Raw genomic sequence first — 26187 nt, forward strand, 5'->3', positions numbered from 1 at the left:
ACACGACACAAGTGACTTAGCAAATACTCAGCACATTGAGAAGAGGAGTCTGTTTTCTCCCCTTGAATTTTGACTGGTTCTGTGACTTGTGTCAACCAAAAGGGAATGACAGTGATGCTGGGTACCTTCCAAGGCTGGACCCTAACAAGACACTTGCAATTTGTGCCTTCAAGTTTGGCACAGTATAATTTGAAATCCAGCTTTATGCTGAGGCCACCATGCTGTAAGGAAGCCCAAGCTGGTCACATGGAGAGAAGGCTACTGGAGAAACTCTGGGACACTGGACATACATGAGTGAAGGCTTTTGGACTGTCCATCCCAGCAGAGCCACCAGCAGAATCAGCCAAGTGGATGACTACAACCAACAGCTCTGTCACAAAGAGCAGAACCACCCAGCTGAGTCCTGACAAATTCCTGACCTAAAGGATCATGAGGAATAATTACTTTTGGGTTGTTTGTTATGCAGCAATGGATAACTAAAACAATTATATTCCCATGGCATAGGTAAAGACACTGGGACTAAGATGGCCTATATCGTAAACTTCTAAGCAACAGCACTGGTTTCCAACCCAGAGTACCTGAATCTAACGTTCATGCTTTGCTCTGCATACCTTGATGGGAGAGTCATTCTCCACTGCAGTTTTTGGACTGTGGGGACACTGGGGGCTCTGAATCACAGCCATTTGGCTATGTCCTCTTCCATTCTCTCTGGAGAAAGATGGGGGCCTTACCCTCAATTCTGGAAAACCCAGAACCCCAAACCTTCCTCTGTCCCTTTACCCTCACCATTAGCTTTCCAAGAGGAATCAGAAAGGCAGAAACGTGGTTGGATACCAAGAGAAACCTTGGCAAAGCTTTGCTTCACCTCCCTCTAAGTTTGATTGGAAATGCCATTCTAAGTTTTTTCAGTGTTAGTGGGGGTGAAGCTAGTTTTGATGACAGCAAAATCTGATGTTACTAAGGATATTTTCATCACATTCTACCGTTTATAAAGTTAACATTCGAGTTTGGGTGGCCTTATAAGTCTACTCTCAAATTTCCCAGAAACAGAAAAACAAACTCCCCACACCCTGAATTAGGACAAAGGCTGACCTGAGAACTCAGCACACCACCAGAGGCTTCTGGTCCTCTTTCCCTAGATCCCCTCAGTCTGCCCATTAAAGGGGATCCCAGTTCTCCCCCAGCTTGCAGATACAGACCCTAGATGTGTACCAGAGTGAATAAGAAGAATGCCAAGGGCGGGATCCGGCACTCTTCACCACCAGGAGAGCCCAGTTCTGGAAGACAGATGGGGACCCAGGTGATGACCCCTGAGAGGCCCGTTCTATCAAAACCATCTCCCTTTACTCACTCACTCCTTTCAGAGCCTGTCCCATGGCAGCCGCCCCGCCCCAAAAACTCTGGGCCTAGGTTTAAATATCTTTATTGATATATCCTATTGGTTTAAATATCTTTATTGATACAAAACTCACCCACCCACCCCATGGCCAGTAGTTCTGAGGAGCCCCACATCCAGAGGCCTAGAAACTGGCTCTTTGGTTTCCGTCTGGGGGCCGAGGAGAGAGGCTCTATATGGTCTCCTCATGAAGTCCCCGGGAGCCCCTGTCGGGTGGCTCCCTCAGTGCCCTGGGCCTTGATGAACCGGCATAAGTCTCAAGTCCCACCGCCTCGCAGTTTCCAGAGGCCTGGAAGATGGACTTTCTCAGGGGGAAGCCGGGCCGAGGCAGCGCCCTCTGCTGGCGCCCAGAGGTCCCGCAGGTACGGAGAGGCGGCTCCGCGCGCAGTTTCGGGTGCCACGGCGGGTCAAAGGCAAAGGCTGAGCTCCTTGCGCACGCGGCAGCGGTGGCACTGCACCACGCAGCACCAGTGAAAGCGGCACAGGCAGTTCTCCTCGAGAAGCACGCTCTCCTGGCGGTGCCCGCGGCCGCAGCACAGCAGGTCGCAGCCGCTGAGGTCCGGGGCGCTGCTGTTGCAGGCGCGGCCGCGGGTGCCCGGCGAACCTGTGCGCCGGTTGGGGGCGCAGAAGTCGGGCGAGTCGGCGGCATAGAGCAGGTCAGCGCGGCCCGGCGGCTTGAGCGTGCGGACGGCGGGCAGCAGAGCCTTGCCATCGTTGGTGCCCATGACACGCGAGGCGCCGTGGAAGCGCTCGAGCAACCGCGCGCCCACCTCGCGGAACGGGGGCAGCTTCTGCCAGCAGGTGCGCAGCGCGCACGAGCCGGACAGCCCGTGGCACTTGCATTCGGTCCGCGTGTGGCTCCTCACTGCCTGCGGGGAGCATAAGAGCAGGCGGATGGGAACAGATCCGGGAGGTGGGGCGCAGAAAGGCCCAGAGGACCGACAGAAAATAAGATAGAGGAGGGTGGTGAATGGAAGACAGCAAAGAGCAGACCAAAAAAAAAAAAAAAGCCAAATAAAAAAGCGAGAGCGCGCAAAGTGGGAAGGAGGAAATCACGGCCCGACACCCGGGAAAGGAGGAGGAATGATAGAGAAGTGGGAGCAGTGGGGAGTGGGGGACAGTATGCAGTGTAAAGATTCCAGGATCCAAAGCCAAGGAATGGGGGAGAAAGCGGAATGGACAGCAAGGGTGAGATTCTCCCTGGAGGGAGAGGGTAAAGGTGGCAGCTGTCGCACGGATTCCTCTTGCCAGCCAGCCTTCTCATTCCTGCTCTCAGGGCCCCAGGCAGAGCAGGCTGCCTGGGCTCTGTCTCCGCCACCCCTCCCCAATCCTTTCCGACAGGTATGTGGGCCTGTCTGGACATTCCTCTCCAAGTCCCCTCTTCCTCCCACCCATGCCCAATGCCTCAGGCCATAACCCTACAAGACATAGGATATGGGGGTTCCCTGGCACATGCTAGAACTGAGGCATAGGGTGCAGGAGGGCCCCTATGAATGCCCTACTGCGAACTGAAACCCAGGAGTCCTGCCCTTTATTTACCATTTATGTCTGAAGCTGGAATGGAAAACTCACAACCCTGCTAGAGATTTATGGGGTCAGATGCCCCAGGAAGATCATTTCCGGAAGCTCAGAGTCCAGGGGCCAACCTTATCTACAGTCTTGAAGTCTATGGGCCCCCTCCTAGGCCTCTTCTCTTTCCCCTCCACCCCGCCCCAGGAACATCTGACTCATACTGCTTCTTGTCCCTAAACAGGAGCTCCTGAGGCCCTCCTCATCATAGAGGGAAGGGGAGAGGCTGCCAGGGCTCTGGGCAGGGACTGGTCTGGGATTGCCAGGCAGCCAGTTGACAAGTGCCTAGACTGTCACAGCTTTCCTGGCCTCTGCCTGACCCCTCCTACCATCAGGATCCACTCCTCGTCCTTCACTCCTTTCCAAGACCATTGTCCCTGGAGCCTCCCTCACTTCTCCCAGCTCCCCAACCTCCAGATCCCATGCCTTTACTGGGCTTCTGTCCTTTCTCTCATCCTTGGCCTTGGTCTCCCTCCTCAGGCCCTGCCCTGGCAGCCCCTAGCCACCCAAGCTTTGCCCTACTTGTCCTGTTTCAGAAGTATGTCCTCCCTACCTGAGGTCCCTAAAGGTCCTGGGTCCTCTTCCCTGAGTGTCCCCTCCCTACCCTGCCCACTAGGGCATCAGCCCCTACCCCTCCCAGGCCCCCCAAGTGACTCCCTCTTCTAGGTCAGCCACCTTGCCTCCCACTGGCCCAACCACACCCCCAGCCAATCTTCCCCAGTGGCCTCCCACACATTAACAAACTCCTATACCGTGTACCCCACTCACCCCTTCCACAAACTCACTCCTCCTCATATACCACAGTCTCCACATCCTTTCAAACTCACCCACACTCCCACATTTACACACACACACACACACACACGCGCGCGCACGCGCGCGCGCGCGCACCCTTATACGTGCCTGTCCCCACTCACCAGCCGGCCCGCCTCGTTGTTATGAAGTTGCACCAACATACGGATGTCTCCACGTCCCCGTTTGTGCTGCGCGTCCATGAAGAGCCTCGACTTCTCGTCCCCGAAGTCCACGTCGTCGCCGCAGCCTCCCCACTCCCAGGCAGCGCTGCCGTCGGGGGATCCCGCGGGGCCGGGGGGCCCAGGGGTGCCTGGCAGGCCGGGGGGTCGGGGTGGGGCCCGGCCTCGGGGCGCCTGGCAGCCGCACTGCAGCAGCTCGCCCATGGAGCAGGCCTGAGTGACCGCATGGCTGGCGCCTGCCGCCGTTATAGCGAACACGAAGGCCGTCTCCCGGATGTCTGCGGAAGCGGAGAGGGGCGGTCAGACAGCAAGACCTGGGCTGGGTTCTGGGGCGCTGCGGTGGGCGCGAGGCAGAGTGGCGTAGGGCTGGGAGACGTGATCGGGGCCGTGTCCTTTGACCCGTGGAGGAAGTGGGGCTCCGTGGGCCTCCCCCCACCCCCACCCTCTCCTCTGACTCTCCAACGGCGAGACAACAGCCCCCTCCTGGGGTCCTCCCCACACTGACCCTGTTGCAGGATGCGCCCGAAGGCCTTGCTATGGCTGGAGCAGTTCCAGCGTCGGAAGCGGAACTGGAACTGGCATTCCCGAACCCCCAGCCGGGCGCCCCGCGCTAGCTCGGCCACCACTTCTGGCTCGGCCTGGCACAACTCAGCCTGCCGCCCTGCGAGCCGCCGGGCCTTCCTGCAGATGCTGGTAGGGTCCATGACCAAAGGGCTGCCCACGGCCCTGGGAAGTAAAGAACAGCAGACCATGGTTGTAACTCGAAGAGCTTGGGGGAGGGGCAGGAGACCAGCCCCGCCCAGCCCACAGCCGGGAGCTGTGACATGCCTCTTGCCCCACCAGCACCCCCAACTGAGACAGAGATTGTCCCACCTGGTTCTCTTACTATTCCGTGCGTGCGTGTGTGTGTGTGTGTGTGTGTGTGTCCCCTCTGAGCTAGATTCTAGACTGAAGTTGCTATAGATCAAAGAGTTAGTATTATCCTTCTGTGTACACCTTCATTAATAAATCCTTACAGGATTTTGACTCAAGGTGAAGGCATCTGGCACCAGGTAGACCAAGGTTAAAATTCACCAGGCCTAACCCAAAAGGGAAAGGAAGAGGACCTTAACGGAAGGAAGATCAAGCAAGAGGACACTAGTTCGATCTCTGGTCCTGGAAGATCCCACATGCCTCTGAGCACCTAAGCCAGTGTGCAACAATTACTGAGCCCATGTGCTGCAACTACTGAAGCTCTCACACCCTAGAACCTCTGCTCTGCAACAAGAGAAGCCACTGCGATGAGAAGCTGGGCACTCTGCAACTAGAGAATAGCCCCCGCTCTCTGCAACTAGAGAAAGCCCGCACACAGTAATGAAGACCCAGCACAGCCAAAAATAAAAATAACAAATAAACTCAATTAGGAAAAAAAAGTAAGCTGTCAAAGAAAAGAAGGTACATATTATAAAGAAATATAAAGAAGAGTAGACAGTGTCAGAAAAGGATCTGGTCTTAGTGGACCACAAGCTGGTCTTGTGTTAGCTGATTAGCCCTGATGCAAGAAAGGTAGGGCAATCCCAGCAATACAGCAAGCCACGGTATGTTAGAGCGGTCAGGGAAGGGCGCCTTTGAGGAAAGTCACACCCCCTTCCTCTCTAGCCCAGATTTCTCCTTCTGTCAGATTCCACCCCTCACCCCCAACCCCAACCCCGATATCTCCCTGTTTCCCTGAGCAGGAGGAAGGCACTGGGGACTGAGTCTCTGAAGCCATGTTGTAAAGTAGATGACACTGACCCCTTCTCCTGCTCCAGGGTCTGTGACCTTTCCAGAGCAAGATGGCAGCAAGCCAAGACCCGTGCACGGGGCGGGGGGGTCTCAGGGCAGATAACATAACTGACTGGGGAGGGGATACTCCTGGGCTTGGTGGGTAAAGACCTTACCGGGAGTTTCACACACTTTCAGAAATCCCTCCATTCTCAGCCTTTGCTTCATCCGAGGCTAGCACTTCCTTTTAGTTGCTGTACATCATACCCCTGAAGGTTCACTCGGCTGGGTATTCACACCTGGAGGGGACTATTTTAATTGGAATGCTCTTATTTGAGCACTTAGCTGAGATCTCTGTCTGGTAGGAATAACTAGGTAGAGTATTTAGGCTGAGGGTAATTTGAAACCACTCAAAAGCCTTTAGCAGGGGGTGGAATAAGATTTTGGGCGGGGAGAAGCAACACCATGAGAAAGAAAACGTGGAGGAAAATGTTGGTAGATATGTACCAAAGGTCAAAGTGGCCTACTTTTCAGCTTAGCTTTAGTGCACATCCACCCCACTGTCCCCATTTGCTCCGCAAGTACGGGCTGCCCAGGCATGTTCTGGGCCCACAACAATGAGATATAATGGGCTTAAATAGCAGCAGGAGGAATTTAGGTCTTAAGGTAGAACTTCTCTCACTAAGGAGTGAGATGCTTGGAGACATGATTGCAGGAAGATGTGTAAGCTCAATCCTTGAGCTCAGTCCTCAATCCTGTAAAGTGTCCTACCACACTCCACCCCACCCCCATCACCACCCTGTCCGGTCAGTGTCATCACCCCTACCCCAGTAGTCCAGGAACCAAAGTTCTCTCCTCAGTGGAGAGACTCATAATCCAAACCTGCCTGCCTCCATGCTTAGGACTTGCCATCACTGCATTCCCACTGTACCTGGGAAGGTCCAGCCCCAACCCTTTCGCATCTCTAGAGAAGTAATAGATGGGGCAGGGGCAAGTGGGCCAAGGGTAGGAAAACCCCTGGCTGTACAAGTTGATCAGTCTTTATCTATCTATCTTTATTTCTATCAGTCTCTTCATCCCCCTTCTACTTATCCCATTTCATTACAAAAATAATTGGGGGCAACTTCCAGTATGGTTGTACAAGGTTGGTAAACAAGACTATGGAGCACCTTGAGAGTTAGGACTGTTATTTTCATTCTCCATGGCAGATTTTTAGCTGCTTAATTTGTATTTCCCCTCCAATGTTTATTATGAAAATTTGCATATTGTGAATGATTACTATGCTTCTCCAATGAATATCATCTAATACATGTTTTTGAGTGAATGAAGGAGCCATCTAAGGAGAAGGTCCTCACTTGAACCCTGTCCACATGTGGCTTCATGACTCCTAATTAGCTTCCAGAAACATTTTCTCCCCAGCTGGATTTAGAGGCAGGGAAACAGGCCTCCACACAGCCATCCAGCTCCTCTTCTGCCACCTGCATCTTGAGAACTCAACCTGGGAGCCTGGGACTCTGCAAACCCGTCTTCCCCACTCCACCCACAAGCTGCCAAGTTCCCCAGTCTCCCCTCCCCAATCCTGCCCTTTGCTAACTCCCTACTTTCCCAAGGCTGACTGGCCTTATCTTCCCAAGGTTACTCTGTCCCATCCCGCTTCTCTCCCCCCTCCTGCTCTGGGGAAGTAGGAGAGGGTGGGGTGTGCAGGCGAGAAAGGGAAAGAACCTCTTGACCTTGTCTTTTTCCCAGAAGCTTGAGATAGGAGAGGAATCAGGAGGAGCACGACAGGCAGAGCCCCCCAGGAGGTGGGGCTGGCCCTGCACAGGGTTGAGGGGCTGCCCTGGAGTCAGCTTCTGGTCTGGGTCTGGCTCCTCAGGCTGGCTGGCTGCCTGGGAACTAGACTTGTTTACAAGCCAGTCAGGAGGAGGGATGGGCAATAGTAGCAGCTAGAATCCCAAGGGACCAGCTTGCTCCCTGCCCTCCTGTCCTCACTCCCATCTTCAAGTCACAGGAAAGGAAACTCCAGAAGGGGACTGGCAGGGAAGCGTTGGGCAAAACACCAGGCCTCACATTTGTACTCCGGTCTCTGTCCACTCTGGGTGAGCTGAGCTATGCTGAGCAAGTCAGTTCCCTCTCTGGGCGTCAGGAAGATAAGGAGTTGGCAAGACAGACTAGAATAGCCTCTCTAACTTTAACACCATCTTTAACCGAATCACAAAATAACTCCCTCAGCGCCCTTCTTCCTTTGCCCTCCTTCCTTCCCTTCTGCTTGCTTAGGGACTGAACTCTGCTTTGGGGGCCTCTGAGTTCGCACTGGCCTGAAATCAGCCTAGGGAAGAGGTGCCTGTCTGGAAGCATCTGTGTGTTGGGCGGGGGCTGGCGGTTGGAGCACAATGGTGGTAGGAAATATATAATACGTAGGATCTGAGATCCTAAACAAATAGCCGCTCCTGGGCATAGAAAAAACAAAGCTAGCCCTAAAAGAAATCAGTACATAGACAAGAAGGAACAAGCCTGGGTTTGGCCATTCTAGCTGGCTTGGCCTCCTGTGCCAAGATCTCCTTCCCAGGGACCTCGGTTGGTAGAATAAGTAGCCAAATGAGGTGGCATCCGGGGGCAGCCAGTTCCTATTGGCAGCATCTGTGAATCTAAGCCTTGGAGGCCTGGGTTTCTGGCCTAACTTACCTTCCCATGCCTGGCTTCAGAGGGTGGAAAATTTTCTAGTCCACTTCCACCCAGTTCACCCTTATTGTACAGGCAAGCAAGATAGGGGACTGACCCCGGCCACTCAATGGGGGAATCCCCATTGCAATAAATTTAGGCGAATATTTTAAAAACCAAAGGGACTGGAGGAAACAGCCCTCCCACCCCGAGGGCTTCTGATACCTCAGGGGCTTTTGCATACTGTCCTCCACATGGTCATTAGTCTGATCAGGGTTGGCTGACTCTGCATCCATCCCAGATCATACCGCTAAGTTTCCAGACTCAGAGACAACCCCGCCCCCCTCCTCACTTCTAAGTCATCCAAATCTCACACAGCATCTCTCCAAACTCGCCTCGGATCCCACCTGCTCTAAGGAGCCAGTGGTGGGCCCCAGCCCTCACTGACCTCCCTCACCTGCCTCACTCCTGGTGTCACTCATGGGGGCGGGAGTGTTGTTTGTCATCCTGGCCGGTGGCATAATTGTTTTGTTACATCTTCTCGTCTTCTCTTTCCAATTAGATATAAACTCATTCCAAAGATCTCAGGGAGAAGTATAATGTCATTAGCAGAACACAACTCGGGGCCTTGAGAATCCATCGGACTTGAGTTTGGATCTAGGCTCTGTCCTTTGCTGGTTCCACAATGTTAGCAAGCCCCTAGCCGGGGAGGTTGGCCTTTGTTACAAGCCTTTGTTGAATGGATGAGGAAACTTAACCTTCTGAACCTCAGTGTCCTCAACTGTAAAGTGGAAATAAATAATAATACCTGCCTACTTCTGAAAAGAGCCTGTCCAGAGAGTGGGCTTCCACAAGTGTCTTCCCATAGGTGACTTCCCATTCACACCCTTAACCATCTCCTGGGCCTGCACAGTGCACGGCAATCAGGCAGCATGTGTGAATTCCTGAGAACATACTTTGCTCCAACTCTCCTTAGCCTGAATCTCAGTATCTCCTCCTCCCCTGCCAGTCTAATCCATGGACCAGGAGCACCCTCCAAGATCCCCCCACCCCCCGCCTCCCTTCTCCAGCCGGCGCTCCTGGGTGGATTCTTGAGGCCAAGAGGATCACAGACCTTTCTGATGCCTGCTCCTCTAAAGGGTCTCACAGCCAAATCCCCACTAGTTCCCCGCACTCATTCTGGGTACTCCTTAGTCTGACCCTCAGCTCCCAAGAGCCAGCAGAGGGAGCCCTGAGCCCTGGGGCTGTGGGTGGGGGCTGCACAGGGGTGGGGGAGGTGGGTGGTGGAGAAGGGGTAGAAAAATGTTGCCTGACGGCTGGGCTGCCGAGGAGGCTGGGCCCGGGCCTGTGCCCAGCCCGCCTGTCCTGTCCTGCTCTGTCTAACTCAGTAATTACTGTTCCCCCTCCCCCAGTCCCTACCCCCACCCCAACCACCACATCAAAGTCAGTAATGCCCCAGCTCCATTAACCCCTACCTCCCCACCGCCCACCAGCCACCCCATTCCCTGGCTCCACACCCGCCCCCCTCCCCCGGCCCAACTGGGTTCTTTCTGCCCAGTCCCAGGTGCTGCCCTTCCCACCTCCTCACACTTCTCCCCTTGCAGGGGCTTTCCCTGCCCTGAATGACTTCCCCACACAAGATGGCTTGCTGCTGGTCAGAGGCCTGGACACAACGACCATCCACTGGATATCCTGCAGAGAGTCTGTCCTGTGCCATCTGCTCTCTCATACCGAGGTGGGGAAGCACTGTGAGACGGGGGGAGCAGAAGGGGCCTGTGCAGGGGCCTGTACCCCTTTCCTGACCCCTACCCCTACTGCACACCAGGACACAGCACTCAGAGGGAGGTGGACTCCTGGTCCCCAGCCCTCAGCTACTTGCATTCTGGGTGGCCTTGGGCAAGTCACCTCCTGTCCCTGAACTTTGCTAGACTTCTGTCACTGAGAGTGAGAAGATTGGCCCAGATGATCTGTAAGGTCCTTTCTAGATCTAATTTCTGGATTAAGCAGAGGGCTCTAAGCTAGAGGAAACAGCCAAAGAGACCAGGTGGAAAGTGGGTGAAGTACTTGCCCAGCGACCTTTCCCTCCCTGTGCTCCTCCTCAAGCTGTCTGGGGAAAGCACCCAGGGCCTCGCCCCACCCTGCCCCTGGCAGGAAGGAGGGTGCAGGCTAGAGGGCGCTCTCCCCACTCCCAGGGGACAGGCTTCTGTGTTCATGAGCACCTCCTGCTCTGACTGGCTGGGTGCCCTACCGCCAGCCTGACTGCAGCCCGGCTGCCCGCACCCCCCAACCCCACCCCACCCCCCACCGCCTCATCCCCTCCACCGCTGCATTTCTTCATCAAAGTACACATTCTGGAATCCCCCTGGCTGGGCCCTGATGATCAAGCCTCCCGCTGACTTCCCCCGCCAATTCCCGCTCCCACCCAACTCCTGGCTTCCGATGAGAACAGGGCAGGAGGGGACTGCACCCCCCGGGAAATGTCACGGTGCCAGGACTCTGGTGGGCTCAGGGCATGCTCTGGCCTGGACCAAGCCAGCCTCCTTTTGCCCCTGCCCTTTTCTGCTCACAGCCCCATTGTCTCCTTCCAGGGGAAGCTGCCAAGGCGAGGGGTGGGGAGGGCTGGGAGGGGAGGCCTGGATGGCCACCCTACCCCCACCATCCACCCCATCTTAAGCTTGTGGGAGCCAGCAACAAGACTGACCATGAAGGGTCAGGGGCCCCAGAGAACGAGAGGATGGGAAGGGGTGATGGGAGTCACAACTGGAAAGCCTGGGTGTCAGGAAGAAGCCTGGGTCCTTTCCCTGCCTCCCCGAGGGGCCAGAGCTGACCAGTGCCTGGCTCCTGTTCTCATAGGGAAGATGAGATGGGGGAAGGGAGCGAGACCAAGTGGTGCTTTTCCGAGTGGGACAACAGGAGGGTTAGTTTCTTTCACAGAAAATATCAAATGGAAAGAGGAAAGAAGAAGGGAGATTGATTTGGCTATTCTGTGAGAGTGAGCTATTTTCTACATCCACTGATTGAAGGTATAAATAAAGATGGGCCAGATATTGAGAAGAACTTCCTGGGGGAGGATGAGAAGGGGCAGAGAGCAGGATGGGAGGGCTGGGAGCTGATGACCAGGACAGAATCTGTCAGGGCCAGAGCATAAGCTGGATAGCCTGGAGGCAGTAAGCTGGACAAGATGACCTCAAGAGAGCCTGGCCAATGTCCTGGAATCTGGGATTCTGTGATTCACAAAGATATGGTTACAGATGAGAGAGAGACAGACAGAGGTCAGAGGCAGAGTTTAGAAAGCGTTGGAGAAGAGGGGCGGTGGGAAAGAAGGGGGGAAGAGGGAAGAAATTGGAATGGGAAACTTCTGGTGGACCTCGAGCCAGGTCCGTGAGCCTAAGGCCTGGGCCACTGCCCCTCCAGAGCCCTCCTTTCCTAACCAGGACAGTCCGGTCACTCAGAGTTCCTGGGGAACTATGTCTTCCCAGCCTGGCTGCTGCTAGAATGGCAGCATGGACTGCAATGAGCTGCTGTGAGGCCAGCTGCTTTCCTGTTCACTGCTGGAGCTCTGGCCTGGTCAGTGTTCTCTGAGAAGCAGGAAGAAAAGATCCAGCCAACCAGTTCTAGACATCAGGGAGCAGCCTGGACATTTCTTGCCTGAAGAAGCTCTTGCTTCAGGTGAAGCCTCAGGGGTGGGGACAACCTCTCCAAAGTATCTGAGTGAGCCAGTTGCTAGACACCTTATCACTCCAACTCCTCACTCTTCACCCGGCTTGCCCTGCAGCTGTGGCCATGAAGGCCTCTGTGTTCTTCCACACCTGCCCTCCTCCCCTCCTCCCCCACTCCCTCCTTTCCAGCTTCAGGGTCAGTCTCCAAGGGATGAGGTCTCTCTTCCTCTGTCATGGCTCCCATCCAGCAGCCCCTCCCAAACAAAGGAGCCACCATGAACATAAATCCCAGCAGAACGCCATACAGCTCTCCCCAGCACCTTTAGTCTCCAGGGCCCTAAAGACAAAGGCTCCGCCTCCCAGGAGCAGGGAAAGAGGACCCAAGAGGAGAGGGCAGTCAGTGAAATGCCTAACTGGTATAATGTCCAATGCATGGACTGCAGTGAAAGCATAGAGAAGGCAAGGGAGGGAAGACAGAGGGGCAGCGTCATGGAGGAAGTGGTATTTTTAAGCGGAAGGATGATAAAATTGGGACAAATAGTAGGGGGTGGAGTGGAGTGGGGAAGGAAGGCAACAGCCCTCAGGGAGAAACCTCTGTCTCCATACTTTGAGAAAGGGCAAAGTTAGGACAGGTGTGTATGGGGAATAAGAGATAGAGATCCCTTTGCAAAATTTTGCTAGAAACCCTAGATTTTAATTTAAATTGATCCCCCTTTCACCCTTGGGGATTCTGGCCAGAACCTGGGGTGTGGAGGAAAGGACTTACATTTAGGAGCACCTCCCCAACGTCAGATAATGTTGTAGGTCATCCCACCCAATCCTCCTATCAACCCTTCCAGGTAGGAGGACTGACTCCCTATCTTACAGTTGAGACGTCAGGGAGCAGGGAGAAGTGACTTGCCCAAGGTCATAGGCTTGACAATGGGGGGAGATTAGATTGCAGTTCTCTTTATTTCAAAGCTGCTACTGCATTATTCTAAGTCAGGATCCAAGGACTCATGTTGCCTGGCCGAGACTTAGGTCGCCCTGGCTTGGCCCCCTCACTGACACCCTGAGGGACTTCTCTCCTACATCATGGAAGTGGGATCGTGGCCAGCAGCTCCCTGTGTGGGCATCCAGCTATCTTCCTAGAAAAGAGGGAACTGCCTGCCCCACCCCTTCTTCCAAATCCCCGGGTTGGAGAGGAGTGGAGGGTAGAGAATCCAGCCAATGATATGGCGGTATGCAAATAGACAAGGTTTTGACTTGTTAGGATTGGCTAATGCACCAGCGGTATCGTCCAAGTCCCTCCTCTCTAAACACAACTATTCCGGGCGGGTCCTCGCTGCTCCCAAGACTGAGAAGGGGAAAAAAAAAAAGTCTACGGGATCCGGATCGCTGAGCGGTCCCGGCCGGGCACCCACCTCCCCAGCCTCTATCCATCCCGCAAGACTCCAAGTTCCCGCAACCTCAGCTGCCTATGTGTCTGCTCTAGCTAGGGCAGTCTGGGAACTCGACCCCAACCTTTGGCTGGCCAGGCCTTGTTCCCTTCCACCAGGACCCTCCACGATTCCCAGCAGCACATTTTTTCATCCATGACCTCTACATCTGGAAGGGCCAGGAGCTTGGGTCCTTTTCCTGCCTTTCCTCCTCTTTGCTCGGGGAGGAGAAAGTAGAGAAAGCGAAGGTTCTGACTCAGTTTCCCCCTTTACGCTCCCTTTCCCGCCCCTACCACCCATTCTGAAGGAGCCCAGAGAGAAGCTGGTGGGTTTGTGAGCAAAGTGGGGCGAGAAGAGGCAGCTACTTGACTCTCCCTTCCAGTGGTTTCCCACCTTGTTCTTCTCTTTCCCCCAAATTCAGCCTCTCTCCCCTAAATCCAAAGCCGTCTTAACACACTCTTTTATTCATTTGTATCTCAGACTACAGATCTTGCCCCCGTCTCCCCGTATCTCTTTCCTACCCATCCGCTGATTCCTCGGTGACCTGGGTTGAGCGCGTAACCTGCGGTTGGGGTGGGACACAGGAGGAGGAAATACAGTAGAATGTAGGGAGGGGGGCAGGGGGTGTGTGGGCACGTCTAAGTGGCAGTACAGAAATGCCCCTAGAGGAGGTCGGCAGGAGCGGCACGCACCTCCCCCTCGCGTCTCCAGCTGCGGAGGGGCTGGGCTCCGCGCACAGGTAGAGCCGGGAGGCGGCGGGAGCGCGATCCGGAGCCCCACCTTCGGTCCCGAGGTCCCCACGTCCGAGCTCCAGGGGCCCCGCGGGGGCAGCCAGACGCAGCACTCACCACCACAGTCCGCCGACGTGCGCCGGACTCAGGAGCAGCAGCAGGAGCAGCCCCAGGCGGGAGGGCGCGGGCGGCTGCATCGTGACAGCTTTAGGGCCGGCGGGTGCGGGCAGGGCGCGGGGCTGAGGGGCCAGCCGCTGCGCGCGGGGGCCCGGGCTTCAGGGCGAGCGCGGCGGCGGCCGGGAGGCGATGGCTCCGGCGGCGGCGGCGGCGGCGGGGGGGCCCATCCTGGGCGAGGAGGGCGCGGCGGAGGCGGAGAGCGGACAGGGCAGCCAGAGCCTGTGTCTCCTGCCGAGCTCGCTCGGGAGAAGAAATCAGAGCCGGGGGCGGGGGTGGGAGGGGAGCGGGGCTGGGGCGGGGGCGAGGGGCAGGGGGGCCGTGGGGGTGGCAGTTGCGACAGTCAGGCGGCGGGACTCTCGGGAGGGAGCCGAGCGCCCCGGGGCGGCGGGCGCGTAGCTCGGCGGAGGGCGGGGCCCGAACACGCTCGTGGCTGGGGGACCCGCCTGCCTCGCCCCCTCACCTCGCCTCTCTCAAGGCCTGGGAGCCCCCCGCCGCCGCTCGGAGTCGGGGGCAAGGAGGGGCGGGGAAGCAGGGTGGAGAAGGGTAAGCGGGGGGAAGGAAGAGGAGCGAAGGAATGGGGGACGGGCTGGAAGGGAGACGTTTGACAGGTTTGTTGACTGTAAAGAGAGAAAACTTCCCAGGAATGAGGGAGTTTGGGTTGGGGGGCGGTGCGGAGTGGGATGCTGGAGCGGGGGCCGGGAGATGCAGTCTGCCCCCGGCGCTGGGTGCTCCGGGGAGGGGTGTAGAACTCGATGGCCCGATGGGCAGACTCCAGAGGGGGTCACCTCTGACCGGACCCCGCCTCTGAGCCGCAAGCCCCCCTTTTCAGCCTTTTCTTGAACACGGGAGGAAGCAATGGGCCTCCACTCTGCTCCCCAGCCCCCGCCTCATCAGGCCGGCACTCAGGGGAGGAGGTGCGGGAGGGCAGATTAGACAGCCAGAGAGAAGAACCTCTTTATGGCCTGCGATCAAGCGCTCGCACGTGCAAGCGAGCGACAGAGTGGAGGTTGCAGAGCGAAGGGTCAGGACTCACTGCAGCCGGGCCTCGTGAGTCCGAGGGTCCCTGCCTCATCGCTGTTCCCCCAACTTGGCCGGGCCGGAGCGGGTGGGAGGGCAGCTGCAGGTGAGATGGCATTTTATCTGATTCTCTAATGCCACAAAAATGTCTTTGATGCCCCTGGCCCCCTCCCCACGAGGGGAGATCAAAGGCCCCCGTGGGGAGAAAGGACAGCTCCATTCATCACGCCAAGCAGGCTGGCAGGGAGCTGTAGTCCCTGCTCCCCGCTCCCGCCCCGTGTGCCCCGGGGGTGCAGAGGGACAGGTGGTGCAGGACATTCCATGGCAAGGGCCAGTCTCCCTTCCACCTCTATCCAGAACAGCCATCAAGTTGTACTGGTGCTCCTGGCTGGAGATAACGATGGAGGACCTCAAGCCCATGTGGCAGAAACTTCAGGCGTCTAGAGGAAGCTCCTGGTCTTTTGGAGTATGTGTGTGGGGGGGAGGAGAGTGGGGAGCACCTGAACTTGGGGAGTAGGGCCACTGCCAAGAGAGATAAGAGAGAGAAACACCCTGGTGAGCAGAGAGAAGCCAAGATTCTGAGTGTAGGGACAAGCGGATCAAGATGGGCTGGGGGTGTAAGAAAAGACCACAGATGCAGGTCCCAGGGGAGGAGGCAGATCTGGGAAAGGAAGGATGAGCAAGTGGAGAAGAGAAAAGAAATGGAGAAACATTGGCCTAGGCACACAGGGAAGCCCCTGGCTTTGCTGGGACCCCCACCCTAGGGCCGTGGTGTCCAAGTTGAATCAGTCTAACCCCTTGTCCTGGGCACTGAGAGTTCTGGTGAGGGTGCTGGAGTGCTCTAGAGACGGGGGCTAGGGGCTGAGAGAGGTAGGGGGCGTGGCCCAAGTGCAGCCCCTCCCATTTTAGCCTTTAATAGCAACCAGATGCCAGGCACAGCCTCTGCACCTTTTAATTTTGCACCCAGTTGCTGTTTCTGTAGGGCAGTGCCAACTCTGGACCCTGCACACTGAACAATGCAGCCAAGGTTGGGCCCACACTCAGGCCAGATGGTGCTGAACAGGCGGCTGGAGGGCTCTGGCTGGGGGCGGGGCCGGGGTTGGGGGGGGTCCCTAGAGGCTGCAGGTGGCCAATGACCAATCCCCTGGGAACTATTGCCTGGGTTCCGAACCCTCTGCCCTCCCACCCCCACCCTGCTACTGTTATTGCAGATTATGAAATGCTCTCCTGATCCTGCATTCTTCTCCGAGGCAAGAATTTTAATGTATTTGTCTTTGTCATCAGGGGACCAGGGCTCTGGGACCGCCCTGCTTCTGCCTGAGGAGGGAGCGCCCCAAATCTGGTCCCTGCTCCCTCCAGACCCCAGTCTCTCTTCACTACCACCCCCTCATGCCCTAGCCCTGCCCTTCACCTCCCCCTCCTAAGACATGGTCTCTCTGTGGGGTGGATAAAAATGATGTTATTGAAACAACAGAATTGGGAGCAGTGGCAGGGAGCAGGGATCAGCTCAGGAAACTGGGGCGTTTGCCAAGAAGCCTTCTCCCCCGCAGGCGGCCTTTCTGCCCCCACCCCCCACCTTTCCTAAAATCACACACAGAACACCCCACCCTCCTGCAGTACTCTCTCTGGCCAGACCTTGTAGAATATTTGGCCACCCCTGGATTTCCCAAGTCCTCATCCTTCCCCCAACTCAAGCACCCCAGAATCCCATTCCAGAAACAGCTGGCCCACTAGTGCCTGTGGAAGCACTGGGGCAGGGAGGGGTGGGCTGCAGTCTGTGATGGGCAGGTCTCCTGAAGCCTCAGTTCTCAAGGCCTCTGTTCCAAGGGCAACCTTGCCTCTGCCCACTGCTTTCTGCTTCTCTGCACCCCCATCTAGGAGTTGGCTGGCATCTGGGCAGAGCGAGAGCCATAACTTCACTCCTGAAGCCCTCAAACCTTCACAGAGATGAGTTCAGATGTTCCTGAGGCTTCAAGCCATCACTATCACCTTGGAAGACCCTCCACGGAGAAGGGCTGGGAAACTAGGAGATGGAAACAGAGGCACACAAAGACAGATCAAGATGCACGCACATACATATGCACTCACACACACCCACAGCTGGGCATAGGTTTCCAGACAGCCCCGCAGAAACCACAGGACACCTCGCCTCTCCTAGATGACGCTGGGTAACTTTCATCCACAGGTAGGGCTGGCCACATAGGTGGGCTGGCTCAGACTGAGACACATGCTGGCTTTCCTGGAGATCACGCACACACACGTGCACACACACATGTACACACACGTGCACACACACACCACCTCTGTAGCATGGATGGAGTGCCACTCTGATCTCTTTCTCTCTGTCCTCCAGGCCCCCTCCACCTCTTCCCCCATCCCTCCACCTTAGGTCGTCTAAAAGAGAGGCGGGGAAGGAGAAACAGGGTAGTCTGGCTATGGGGTTGGAGAGGAAGGAGGGGCAGAAGTGGGGACTGTGGAGGGGGAGAGAGGCAGCTGGGGATAGATAACATCAGATTCGCTGCAGGGGAAAGCGGAGCCCTCTGTCGGATTCTCTCTCTCTCTCACTGTCTTTCTGTGCATCTTTTCACGTCTTTCCCATCTCCATAATTCGGTCTCTGTTTGTGTCTGTCTCTAAATCATTTTCTCTGTTTCTTTGTTTCTCAGAACGACTGAAACTGCAGGAGCCCAGGAATTTGGGCCTGACTCTTCCCCTCCCAGTCACCTCTCTCTCCCTCTCGGTCCCTCCCCACCATCCTCCCTTCCTCCTTCCCCAGCAATGAGACCTGACTCTCATTCCTTTAGGGTGGTGATGGGACTTGAGAATTCCTCAGGGCCCTGGGTCTCTGGGTCCCAGGAGAAGAGAGAGAGAGGAAAGGCCAGCCCTCTAGAGAGATGGAGAGAAGGAAAAAGACAGAAGAAAGGAAGAACCGCTGTCCTCTACTTTCTGAATCCCAGATGCTAGTCCAACTTTTTCCAGCCCACCTGAAGTCATGAGAATGTGCCTTTCCAGCCCAGAGTGGGAACTCAATGCCTGGTTCCCCTTTAGTCAATCTAGGTCAAGTTTCTCCTGAGATTGCCTCTGGGCCTTTGTCCAAGGGAACCCCCACCCCAGGCCCTGGTTCCCCATAGAACCCACCTGCTTTATATCTTCCACATCTCTCAACCCTATCCATGCTCCAGCCTTCGCATCACTCCATCAGTCAAAGGGAGAAAGAACTCAGTGGGGTGGGAGGGTGGGACAGGGGGAGGGGGGAGCAGAGGCTGAGAGGGAGGGATTGCTGCTCGCCCACCAGGACTGGGCTGGTGGGAAGCCAGGGAACATTTGTTTCCACTTAGCTCAGCCCCAGTGGCCCCAAGGAGGAGTGGTTGGGCCCAGGAGCCTCCCCAGGCATCCCCGTCCAGGCCTGGCTCCAGCATTAGAGGCCATGGGGTAGGCAGAATATCCCTGGCATGGCCTCTGGGGTTCTGGAGACAAGTCCCCATCCTCTTCTCACACTATCACTCCTTCCCAGGTCACACCGCCTATCCTCACTGCTTCAGCCCTCACCTCTCAGGAAATCAGATCTTCTCCACCCAGGTCTTCAGACCCAGACTCCCTCCTAACCGCGTTGGTGTCTGCTGGCTCTCTCTCCCTGGACAACAGTCAGAAATTTTTCTATAGAACACATACTATGTGCCAGTTGTTGTTGTTATTTAGTTTATCAGTTGTGTCCAACTCTTTATGACCCCATGGACTGTAGCCCACCAGGCTCCCTCTGTCCATGGGATTTCCCAGTCAAGAATACCGGAGTGGGTTGCCATTTCCTTCTCCACCGATGTGCCAGGCACCCAGCTAAATAGTGGAAAGACAATGGTGAGGAAAAACAAACATAATCCTCACTTTCATGGAGCTGATGCTTTTTAATCATATCATCTCACAAACAAGTGGAAAAATCACAACTCTGACCTGCGCTTCAGAGAAGAGAGACCACTGTGAGAGGCTCAGGCAGCAGGGTTGATCAAGTCAGGGAAGGTGGAGAAGGCCTCTCAGAGGGGGGAACCCCCCAAGTGAGATACAAAAATAAGTCAGAATTAACTGGGAGCTACAAGGGAGGGAAGAGCATTTCTGGCCAGGCGAACAGCTGTGTAAAAGCCCTGCAGGGATATGAAGAAGGCACCAGGGTGGGGGGAGGAGCATCCACTCAAGGTTGGCTTGAGGTTGACAAGAGAGTAGAAAGCAACCTGGGGGGAAAGAGGCTGGAGGGACTGGAGCGGGGGCTGATCAGACCAAGCAAAACTTTACAGGAATGGAAGGGAATTTTTTTCTTACTTTGAAAGCAATGGGAATTCTTTTAAATACATTTGAAGAAGGGAGCGTAAAAGATAGGGGGGAGCTGCTAGATTAAAAGAGAACTAACAGACATAAATTTTAAAAACCAGCAAAGTATTTTGGGAACTCTAACATTTCAGGATGCATGCTTGGATGACAAAGAAGCATCTGTGGATGCTTACCATAAAAGTCAGGTTAGTAGTTTCTCTGGGGGTGAGGGAAGGTGGCACATGGAGTGGGATGGCAGCCAAGTTCTGCCTCCTTTCATGGCAGCTGGTTTCAAGAGTGTTTCATTTGTACATTGGTTCTATACTCTTTTCTGTATCATCTTAATAAAAAAAAAATTTTAAGCAATGGGAAGCAGTGGAGATTTCACTGGGACAGTGGGTGACACTATCAGCTCTCCATTTTGAAAAGAGGGGATTGCAGAGGAGCCAGAGTGCATGCAAGAAGATCGGTTAGGAGATTCCGCAGTGGCCCTGAGTGGTCCAGGAAAGCCTTTGCAGCTTCCACCTTCGTGGACCACACAGAGATAAGGAAAGAAGCCGACAGTGCTAACTGCTGTGGGGGAAGTGGAGTCAATGGACTTGGGGAGAGGTTGGAAATGGGATGAGGAAGAGGGAGGGGGCAAGGGTGGTGCCTCTGAGATTTTTAACTGGCCCCACAACAGAATGAATGGTGGGATGTCCACTCAGGCGATGCATGCTGGAAGAGGACCAGCATTTGGCGAACTTGAGTGGGAGAGTTTGAGACATGAATTAAAGATGCTTTGAAAACATTCAGAAGGAACTGTCAAAGAGGCAATTGGATATATGGGTCTGGAGCTCAGAGGGGAGGCCTGAGTCATCCTGAGGTAGGGTGTAATTAAGCTGAGCCCAGCGGAGAGTGCGGAGTGAGAGCAGCCTTCATGAAGTCATGTTTCATGGCTGGATGAAGGGGAAGAGGCTGCAAAGGAGACTGAGGAGGGACCACAGAGGCAGGAGGGGGAAAAAAGCATCACGCTTTCCCAGAAGCCAAGGTGGCTCAGTGATAAGGAATCTGCCTGCCAGTGCAGGAGACACTGGTTGGATCCCTGGGTCAGAAAGATCCCATGAAGAAGGAAATGGCAACCCACTCCAGTATTCTTGCTTGGGAAATCCCAAGGACAGAGGAGCCTGACGGGCTATGCCCCTTGATGTATCCACAGAACACGCTTAGGAAAACCGCTGAATCAGTTAGATCTCAGGCTACTTTTGCCAGAGCACAAGGATAACCCCATCATTTTATTGCTGTGACACTTCCATGAGCATACCTCTTACAAAACCAAGTCCATGCTTCTTAGCGTGGCATTCAGGCCACACTACAATTGGGCTCTCTTGGGGTCTCCCCAACCTCATCTGCCTGTTAGTCTCCACCAGAGCTCTAGACTCACAAAGGTTCTTGGTCAGGCCCCCACCCCTGGCCCCCACCTCCTCCCCTCCATGCTCTGCTCACCCACCTCTTGTCCCAGCTGACCCAGCTCAGCCCCAACATCCGCCAAGACCCCATCCTGTAGTTGGAGACAATCTTTCCAATTCCCAATCCCTCAGTGCACTTAGAAGCTGTTTTATAGGAAGTACAGCATTTCAAGTTGATTTTGTCCTCCACTTGCTTGTGAGTTTTTGAGAAGGTGTGATCTATGTCTCCAGTCCCATCACTTCATAGCAAATAGATGGGGAAAATATTGAAACAGTGACAGAGTTTATTTCTTGGGCTCCAAAATCACTGTGGACGGTGACTTCAGCCATGAAATTAGAAGACACTAAAAAAAGAAGATGCTTGCTCCTAGACAGCATATTAAAAAGCAGAGACATCACTTTGCCTACAAAAGGTCCATGTAGTCAAAGCTACTGTTTTTCCAATAGTCATGTATGGATGTGAGAGTTGGACAATAAAGAAGACTGAGCGCCAAAGAATGGATGCTTTCAAAGTGTGGTGCTGGAGAAGACTCTTAAGAGTCCCTTGGATTGCAAGGAGGTCAAACCAGTCAGTCCTAAAGGAAATCAACCCTGAATATTCATTGGAAGGACTGATGCTGATGCTGAAGCTCCACACTTTGGCCACCTGTTGCAAAGAGCTGACTCACTGGAAAAGATTCTCATGCTGGGAAAGATTGAAGGCAGGAGGAGAAGGGGGCCACAGAGGATGAGATGGTTGGATGGCATCACTGACTCAAGGAGTCTGAGCAAGCTCTGGGAGATGGTGAAGGACAGGGAAGCCTGGCGTGCTGAAGTTCATGGGGTGGCAAAGAGTCAGACAGGACTTAGTGCCTGAACAGGTCTATGTCTGGCCTGCAGTGGAACTTGGGTTCTGTTGAGTTTGAGAGGGTGGTAGATACACTCCTGGGGGGTGGGGGGCAAAGCAGATTCAGCAGGTGGGGTGTCACCTCCTAACCAAAACCAGGTCTTTCGGACCTCAGGTGTGAAACTGGGGTTCCAGTGGGGGGAAACCAGAGGATTTCCTGACATCCCCTCTCCTGGTACTCATACACAAACGCACACCCCCCTGCCCTCCCCCCCCCCCCCCCCCCCCCCCCCCGCTAACAGGCTGCTTAGGCTGTCTCAGGAAGCCTAAGCACAGAGTCACAGCGCCATCTCTTGGCAAGATGGGACACTGGTCCCTAGGCCTTAAGAGAATACTTTCTGCAAGGTCACCATAACAGAACTGCAAATTTAAAAAATATTAGAACCAAGAAGAACATCAATTTGTTAAGTCAGTAACAAAATTTTAGAAGGTATTTCTAAATTCAAAACTGACCGAGAAAACCCTTGCCTATTGCTTGTGGCACTATAAATTTGACCATGCTTTCCAGAGGACATGCTGACAAAACTGATCAATCATGTGCTTTGCATGATTTTACCTCTGGGGTGATATCCAGTGTAAGCTACCTAAGAGGAAAAAAACAACTTATTCTATGCATACAAATGTAATTATAAATATGTTTTTCTATGTCTGTGAAGATCTAGAAGTTTATGCAGTACTTAGCCAGTAATAGGGTTTAGTTAAACCATGTATGATCTGATCATTCAATAGAATATTGTGCAGGCATTACAGTGACAAATACATTCACTGTATTGAAACAAAGAACAATTCCTATAAAATAATGCCAAGTGACCAAAAGAGCACCCAAATTGTTATTTTTACAATAAAGACTATGCAGGACTTCCCTGGTGGTCCAGTGGTTAAGAATCCATCTTGCAATGCAAGGGATACAAATTCTATCCCTGGTTCGGGAAGATACCTAGTGCGATGGAACAACTAAGCCCGTGTTCCACAACTACTGAGCCCCTGCTTTCGAGCCTGCAAGCCCAACAACTGAGCCCGTATGCCCAGAGCCCATGCTCCGCAACAAGAGAAGCCAAGAAATGAGACAACCATGCGTGGCAAAGAAGAGTAGCCCCTGTTCACCACAACTAGAGAAAGCCCCAGTAGCAATGAAGATCCAACGCAGCCGAAAACAAATAAATAAGTTTTTTAAAAGACTATGCAGTAGAAACAGTGAGTGCAGCAATAAGGATCAGGGGAGGCTTTTTAAATCTTACAAGTAGTTGGACCATAAAGAAGGCTGAGCACCGAAGAATTAATGCTTCCGAACTGTAGTGTTGGAAAAAACTCCTGAGAGTCCCTTGGATTGCAAGGAGATCAAGCCAGTCAATCCTAAAGGAAATAAAATTTGAATATTCATTGGAAGGATTTAAGCTCCAATACTTTGATCACCTGATGTGAAGAGCCAACTCATTGGAAATGACCCTGCTACTGGGAAAGATTGAAGGCAGGAGGAGAAGGGGGCGACAGAGGATGACGTGGTTGAATGGCATCACCAACTCAATGGACATGAGTTTGAGCAAACTCTGGGAGATGGTGAAGGACAGGGAAGCCTGGCATGCTGCAGTCCATGGGGTCACAAAGAGTTGGACACAACTGAGCGACTGAACAATTTGCTATATTCAGTGGTGAAAAAGCATTTTGAGTTTTTTTGCTTATTTATTTACTCTTTGGCTAAAGTTCATTTTTTATTATAGAGGCTTCAGTTATTCAGTGAAAAGAAATCAAAGAAGGAGAGAACTGTTTAGGAAAATGTCCAGAGCTCATAGGGCTAAGGAATAGCTCTTGGGGACAGTCAGGGTCAGAGAAATTCTTTGAGGCTTTTCTCCAAAACTTTTCACCTCTTAGCATGCGCTCTCACACGTTATGTATGTTCAATGAATGTCTGTGGAGCTACTACCTAAAGTGATGCACTGCTGGAAACATCACCCGTCTCAGCACCGCTCTCTCTCCAAAGCCTCCTTTGACTGCCCTTTAGCCCTTTTGTTTTCAAGTGATTTGCCCTGGTTCTGTGAGGTCAAATCACGCAGCAAGGCTGCCTGACTGTCCTGCATCCTTCAGTGCCTCCTCCCAAAATGACTCTTGGTCTGGTCAGAAGGTAGGTCCCGATGAGTTGGACAACTCTCACATTTAGATTAACATCCAACCTCGTTTCATCAAAACCCGCAGCATGCCTCCTCTGTCCTGAGTGTGTAAAACGGCTATGTCACAGATCGGGTTCTCCAGAAACAGATACTGAGAGGGAGTCTGGGGTGCCAAGGGTTTATTTGGAATCAGCCCCTGTTCTGCCCTGGACAGAGGCAGAAATGGAACAAAGCCTCCACCGACACTGAGACCTTGACCTCTGGAGGGAGGGTCCCTTATCGGGTTAAAATGGCTGGGCCTTTCCCCCCCGCCCACCTTCACTCAGTCGGCAGATGTGCCCGCAGCCTGGAGAAGGGGAGAGTGGGTTGTCTGCACCTGATCCTCAAGCAGCAGACAGCTGGAGGCTGCTGACCCCACTTCCCATAGACGGGCAGCAAGTTGTTCCGTGAAGGGGAAGCACGGGGCACCTCTATGGGACTTTTGGCTGATGAGGAAATTGAGGCCAAGGTCATAGTCATCAAGAGGTAGAACTATGAGTCCAGCTTATCCTTCCACCTGCACCTTTACCCCCACCTTGATTGCCTGTCCCATAGGACACAGCCCTACCCTAGCAGAAGGCTGAAGCAGAGCTACCCCATCAAGAAGGGCTCCCATGGATAAATGTTACTGAATGACCTATAAGTGATCAAAAGGGGCTTCAGAGGACCCAGCAGTATCAATGCCATTCCCTGTGGCATCGGAAAAGCATGGCCAGGAATGCTCTTGCCCACTCCACCTCCCTGGGACTTAGGACCCACATCTTCTCTGATCTTCTTATACTCCCACATGCTGGATGTTGCTCCTGGTCCCCTGTTGCTATCACACACGGCCCACCCCCCTGTATTCCTATGTCTGCTGTCTGCCTCCCACCTGCACAATGAGTCCCTCCAAAGCACAGATGCTGCACTGGTCAGTATCTCTTACTATTGCTTTGCATCATTTTACTTTTTAAAAATTGCATTTATTTACTTGGCTGTGCTGGGTCTTCATTGCTGCGTGGGCTTTTCTCTAGTTTCAGCGAGCGAGGGCTACTTTCTAGTTGTGGTGCACGGGCTTCCCATTGTGGGGCTTCTCTTGTGGAGCATTTGGGTTTTAGTAGCTGCAGCACTGGAGAAGGCAATGGCATCCCACTCCAGTACTCTTGCCTGGAAAATCCCATGGACAGAGAAGCCTGGTAGGCTGCAGTCCATGGGGTCGCTAAGAGTCGGACACGACTGAGCAACTTCACTTTCACTTTTCACTTTCATGCATTGGAGAAGGAAATGGCAACCCACTCCAGTATTCTTGCCTGGAGAATCCCAGGGACGGGGGAGCCTGGTGGGCTGCCATCTATGGGGTCACACAGAGTCAGACACGACTGAAGCGACTTAGCAGCAGCAGCAGCAGCAGTTGCAGCACATGGGCTCAGTATTGTGCCACACAGGTTTAGTTGCTCTGTGGCATGTGGGATCTTACTGGACCAGGTATTGAACCCATGTCTCCTGCATTGGCAGGCAGATTCTTTACCACTGAACCACCAGGGAAGCCCCCATTTTACCTTTAATTTCAAAAGATCAGCAAGTTCACATCAGTTGGCTTTAGAAGTAGAGTGTGATCCAGTTCAGTTCAACTATTTCTCAATTGTGAGACCTTGGACCAGTCTGTCTGTGCCTTGATGTTCAATTTAGACAGTAGCTACCCCTAAAGAGTGTAATGAGGACTAAGTGAAGACTGAGAATGGTATCTGAAGGATACCAGTTTCTCATTCCCTAGTAATAGTTGTTTTTTTCCCCAAAACTTTATACTTCTTTTTTTCTGTTTATCTCATTTTTTAAAATTTAACTTTATTGTTAAACTTCACAATATTGTATTAGTTTTGCCAAATATCGAAATGAATCCACCACAGGTATACCCGCGTTCCCCATCCTGAACGCTCCTCCCTCCTCCCTCCCCTACCCTCCCTCTGGGTCGTCCCAGTGCACCAGCCCCAAGCATCCAGTACCGTGCATCGAACCTGGACTGGCGACTCGTTTCATACATGATATTATACATGTTTCAATGCTATTCTCCCAAATCTCCCCACCCTCTCC

The 26187-nt window shown here is 53.8% G+C and overlaps 1 protein-coding gene across 2 annotated transcripts; it reads right to left on the reverse strand.

Annotated features, from left to right (window-relative positions):
- Window positions 1–1407: 1407 nt before the first annotated feature.
- On the reverse strand, window positions 1408–18518 carry WNT6 (Wnt family member 6). 2 transcript variants are annotated; one of them, XM_086339695.1, is made up of 4 exons: window positions 14266–18518; window positions 4445–4665; window positions 3883–4217; window positions 1408–2265 (listed from the first exon to the last, which is right to left on the reverse strand). In XM_086339695.1, the coding sequence occupies exons 1-4, from the start codon at window positions 14343–14345 to the stop codon at window positions 1804–1806; spliced, it is 1098 nt and encodes a 365-aa protein (XP_086195821.1). In that variant the 5' UTR covers window positions 14346–18518; the 3' UTR covers window positions 1408–1803. The 2 variants fall into 2 exon arrangements, with proteins under 2 accessions (XP_086195821.1, XP_086195823.1); XM_086339697.1 differs by lacking the exon at window positions 14266–18518 and adding an exon at window positions 5859–9354.
- Between the last annotated feature and the right edge of the window lie 7669 nt (window positions 18519–26187).

This window comes from Bos grunniens, chromosome 2 (genome assembly GCF_055505025.1).
Source record: "Bos grunniens cultivar Pamir isolate PY7600 chromosome 2, Bosgru_T2T1.0, whole genome shotgun sequence".
Taxonomy (NCBI): Eukaryota; Metazoa; Chordata; class Mammalia; order Artiodactyla; family Bovidae; genus Bos; species Bos grunniens.

Coding starts and splice junctions, on each gene's coding strand:
- WNT6 (XM_086339695.1), bottom strand. CDS start 14,345: ATGCAGCCGCCCGCGCCCTCCCGCCTGGGGCTGCTCCTGCTGCTGCTC. Junction 4,218..4,444: donor CGGGCGCATCCTGCAACAGG/GTCAGTGTGGGG, acceptor CCGCTTCCGCAG/ACATCCGGGAGACGGCCTTC. Junction 2,266..3,882: donor ACAACGAGGCGGGCCGGCTG/GTGAGTGGGGAC, acceptor TGCTCCCCGCAG/GCAGTGAGGAGCCACACGCG.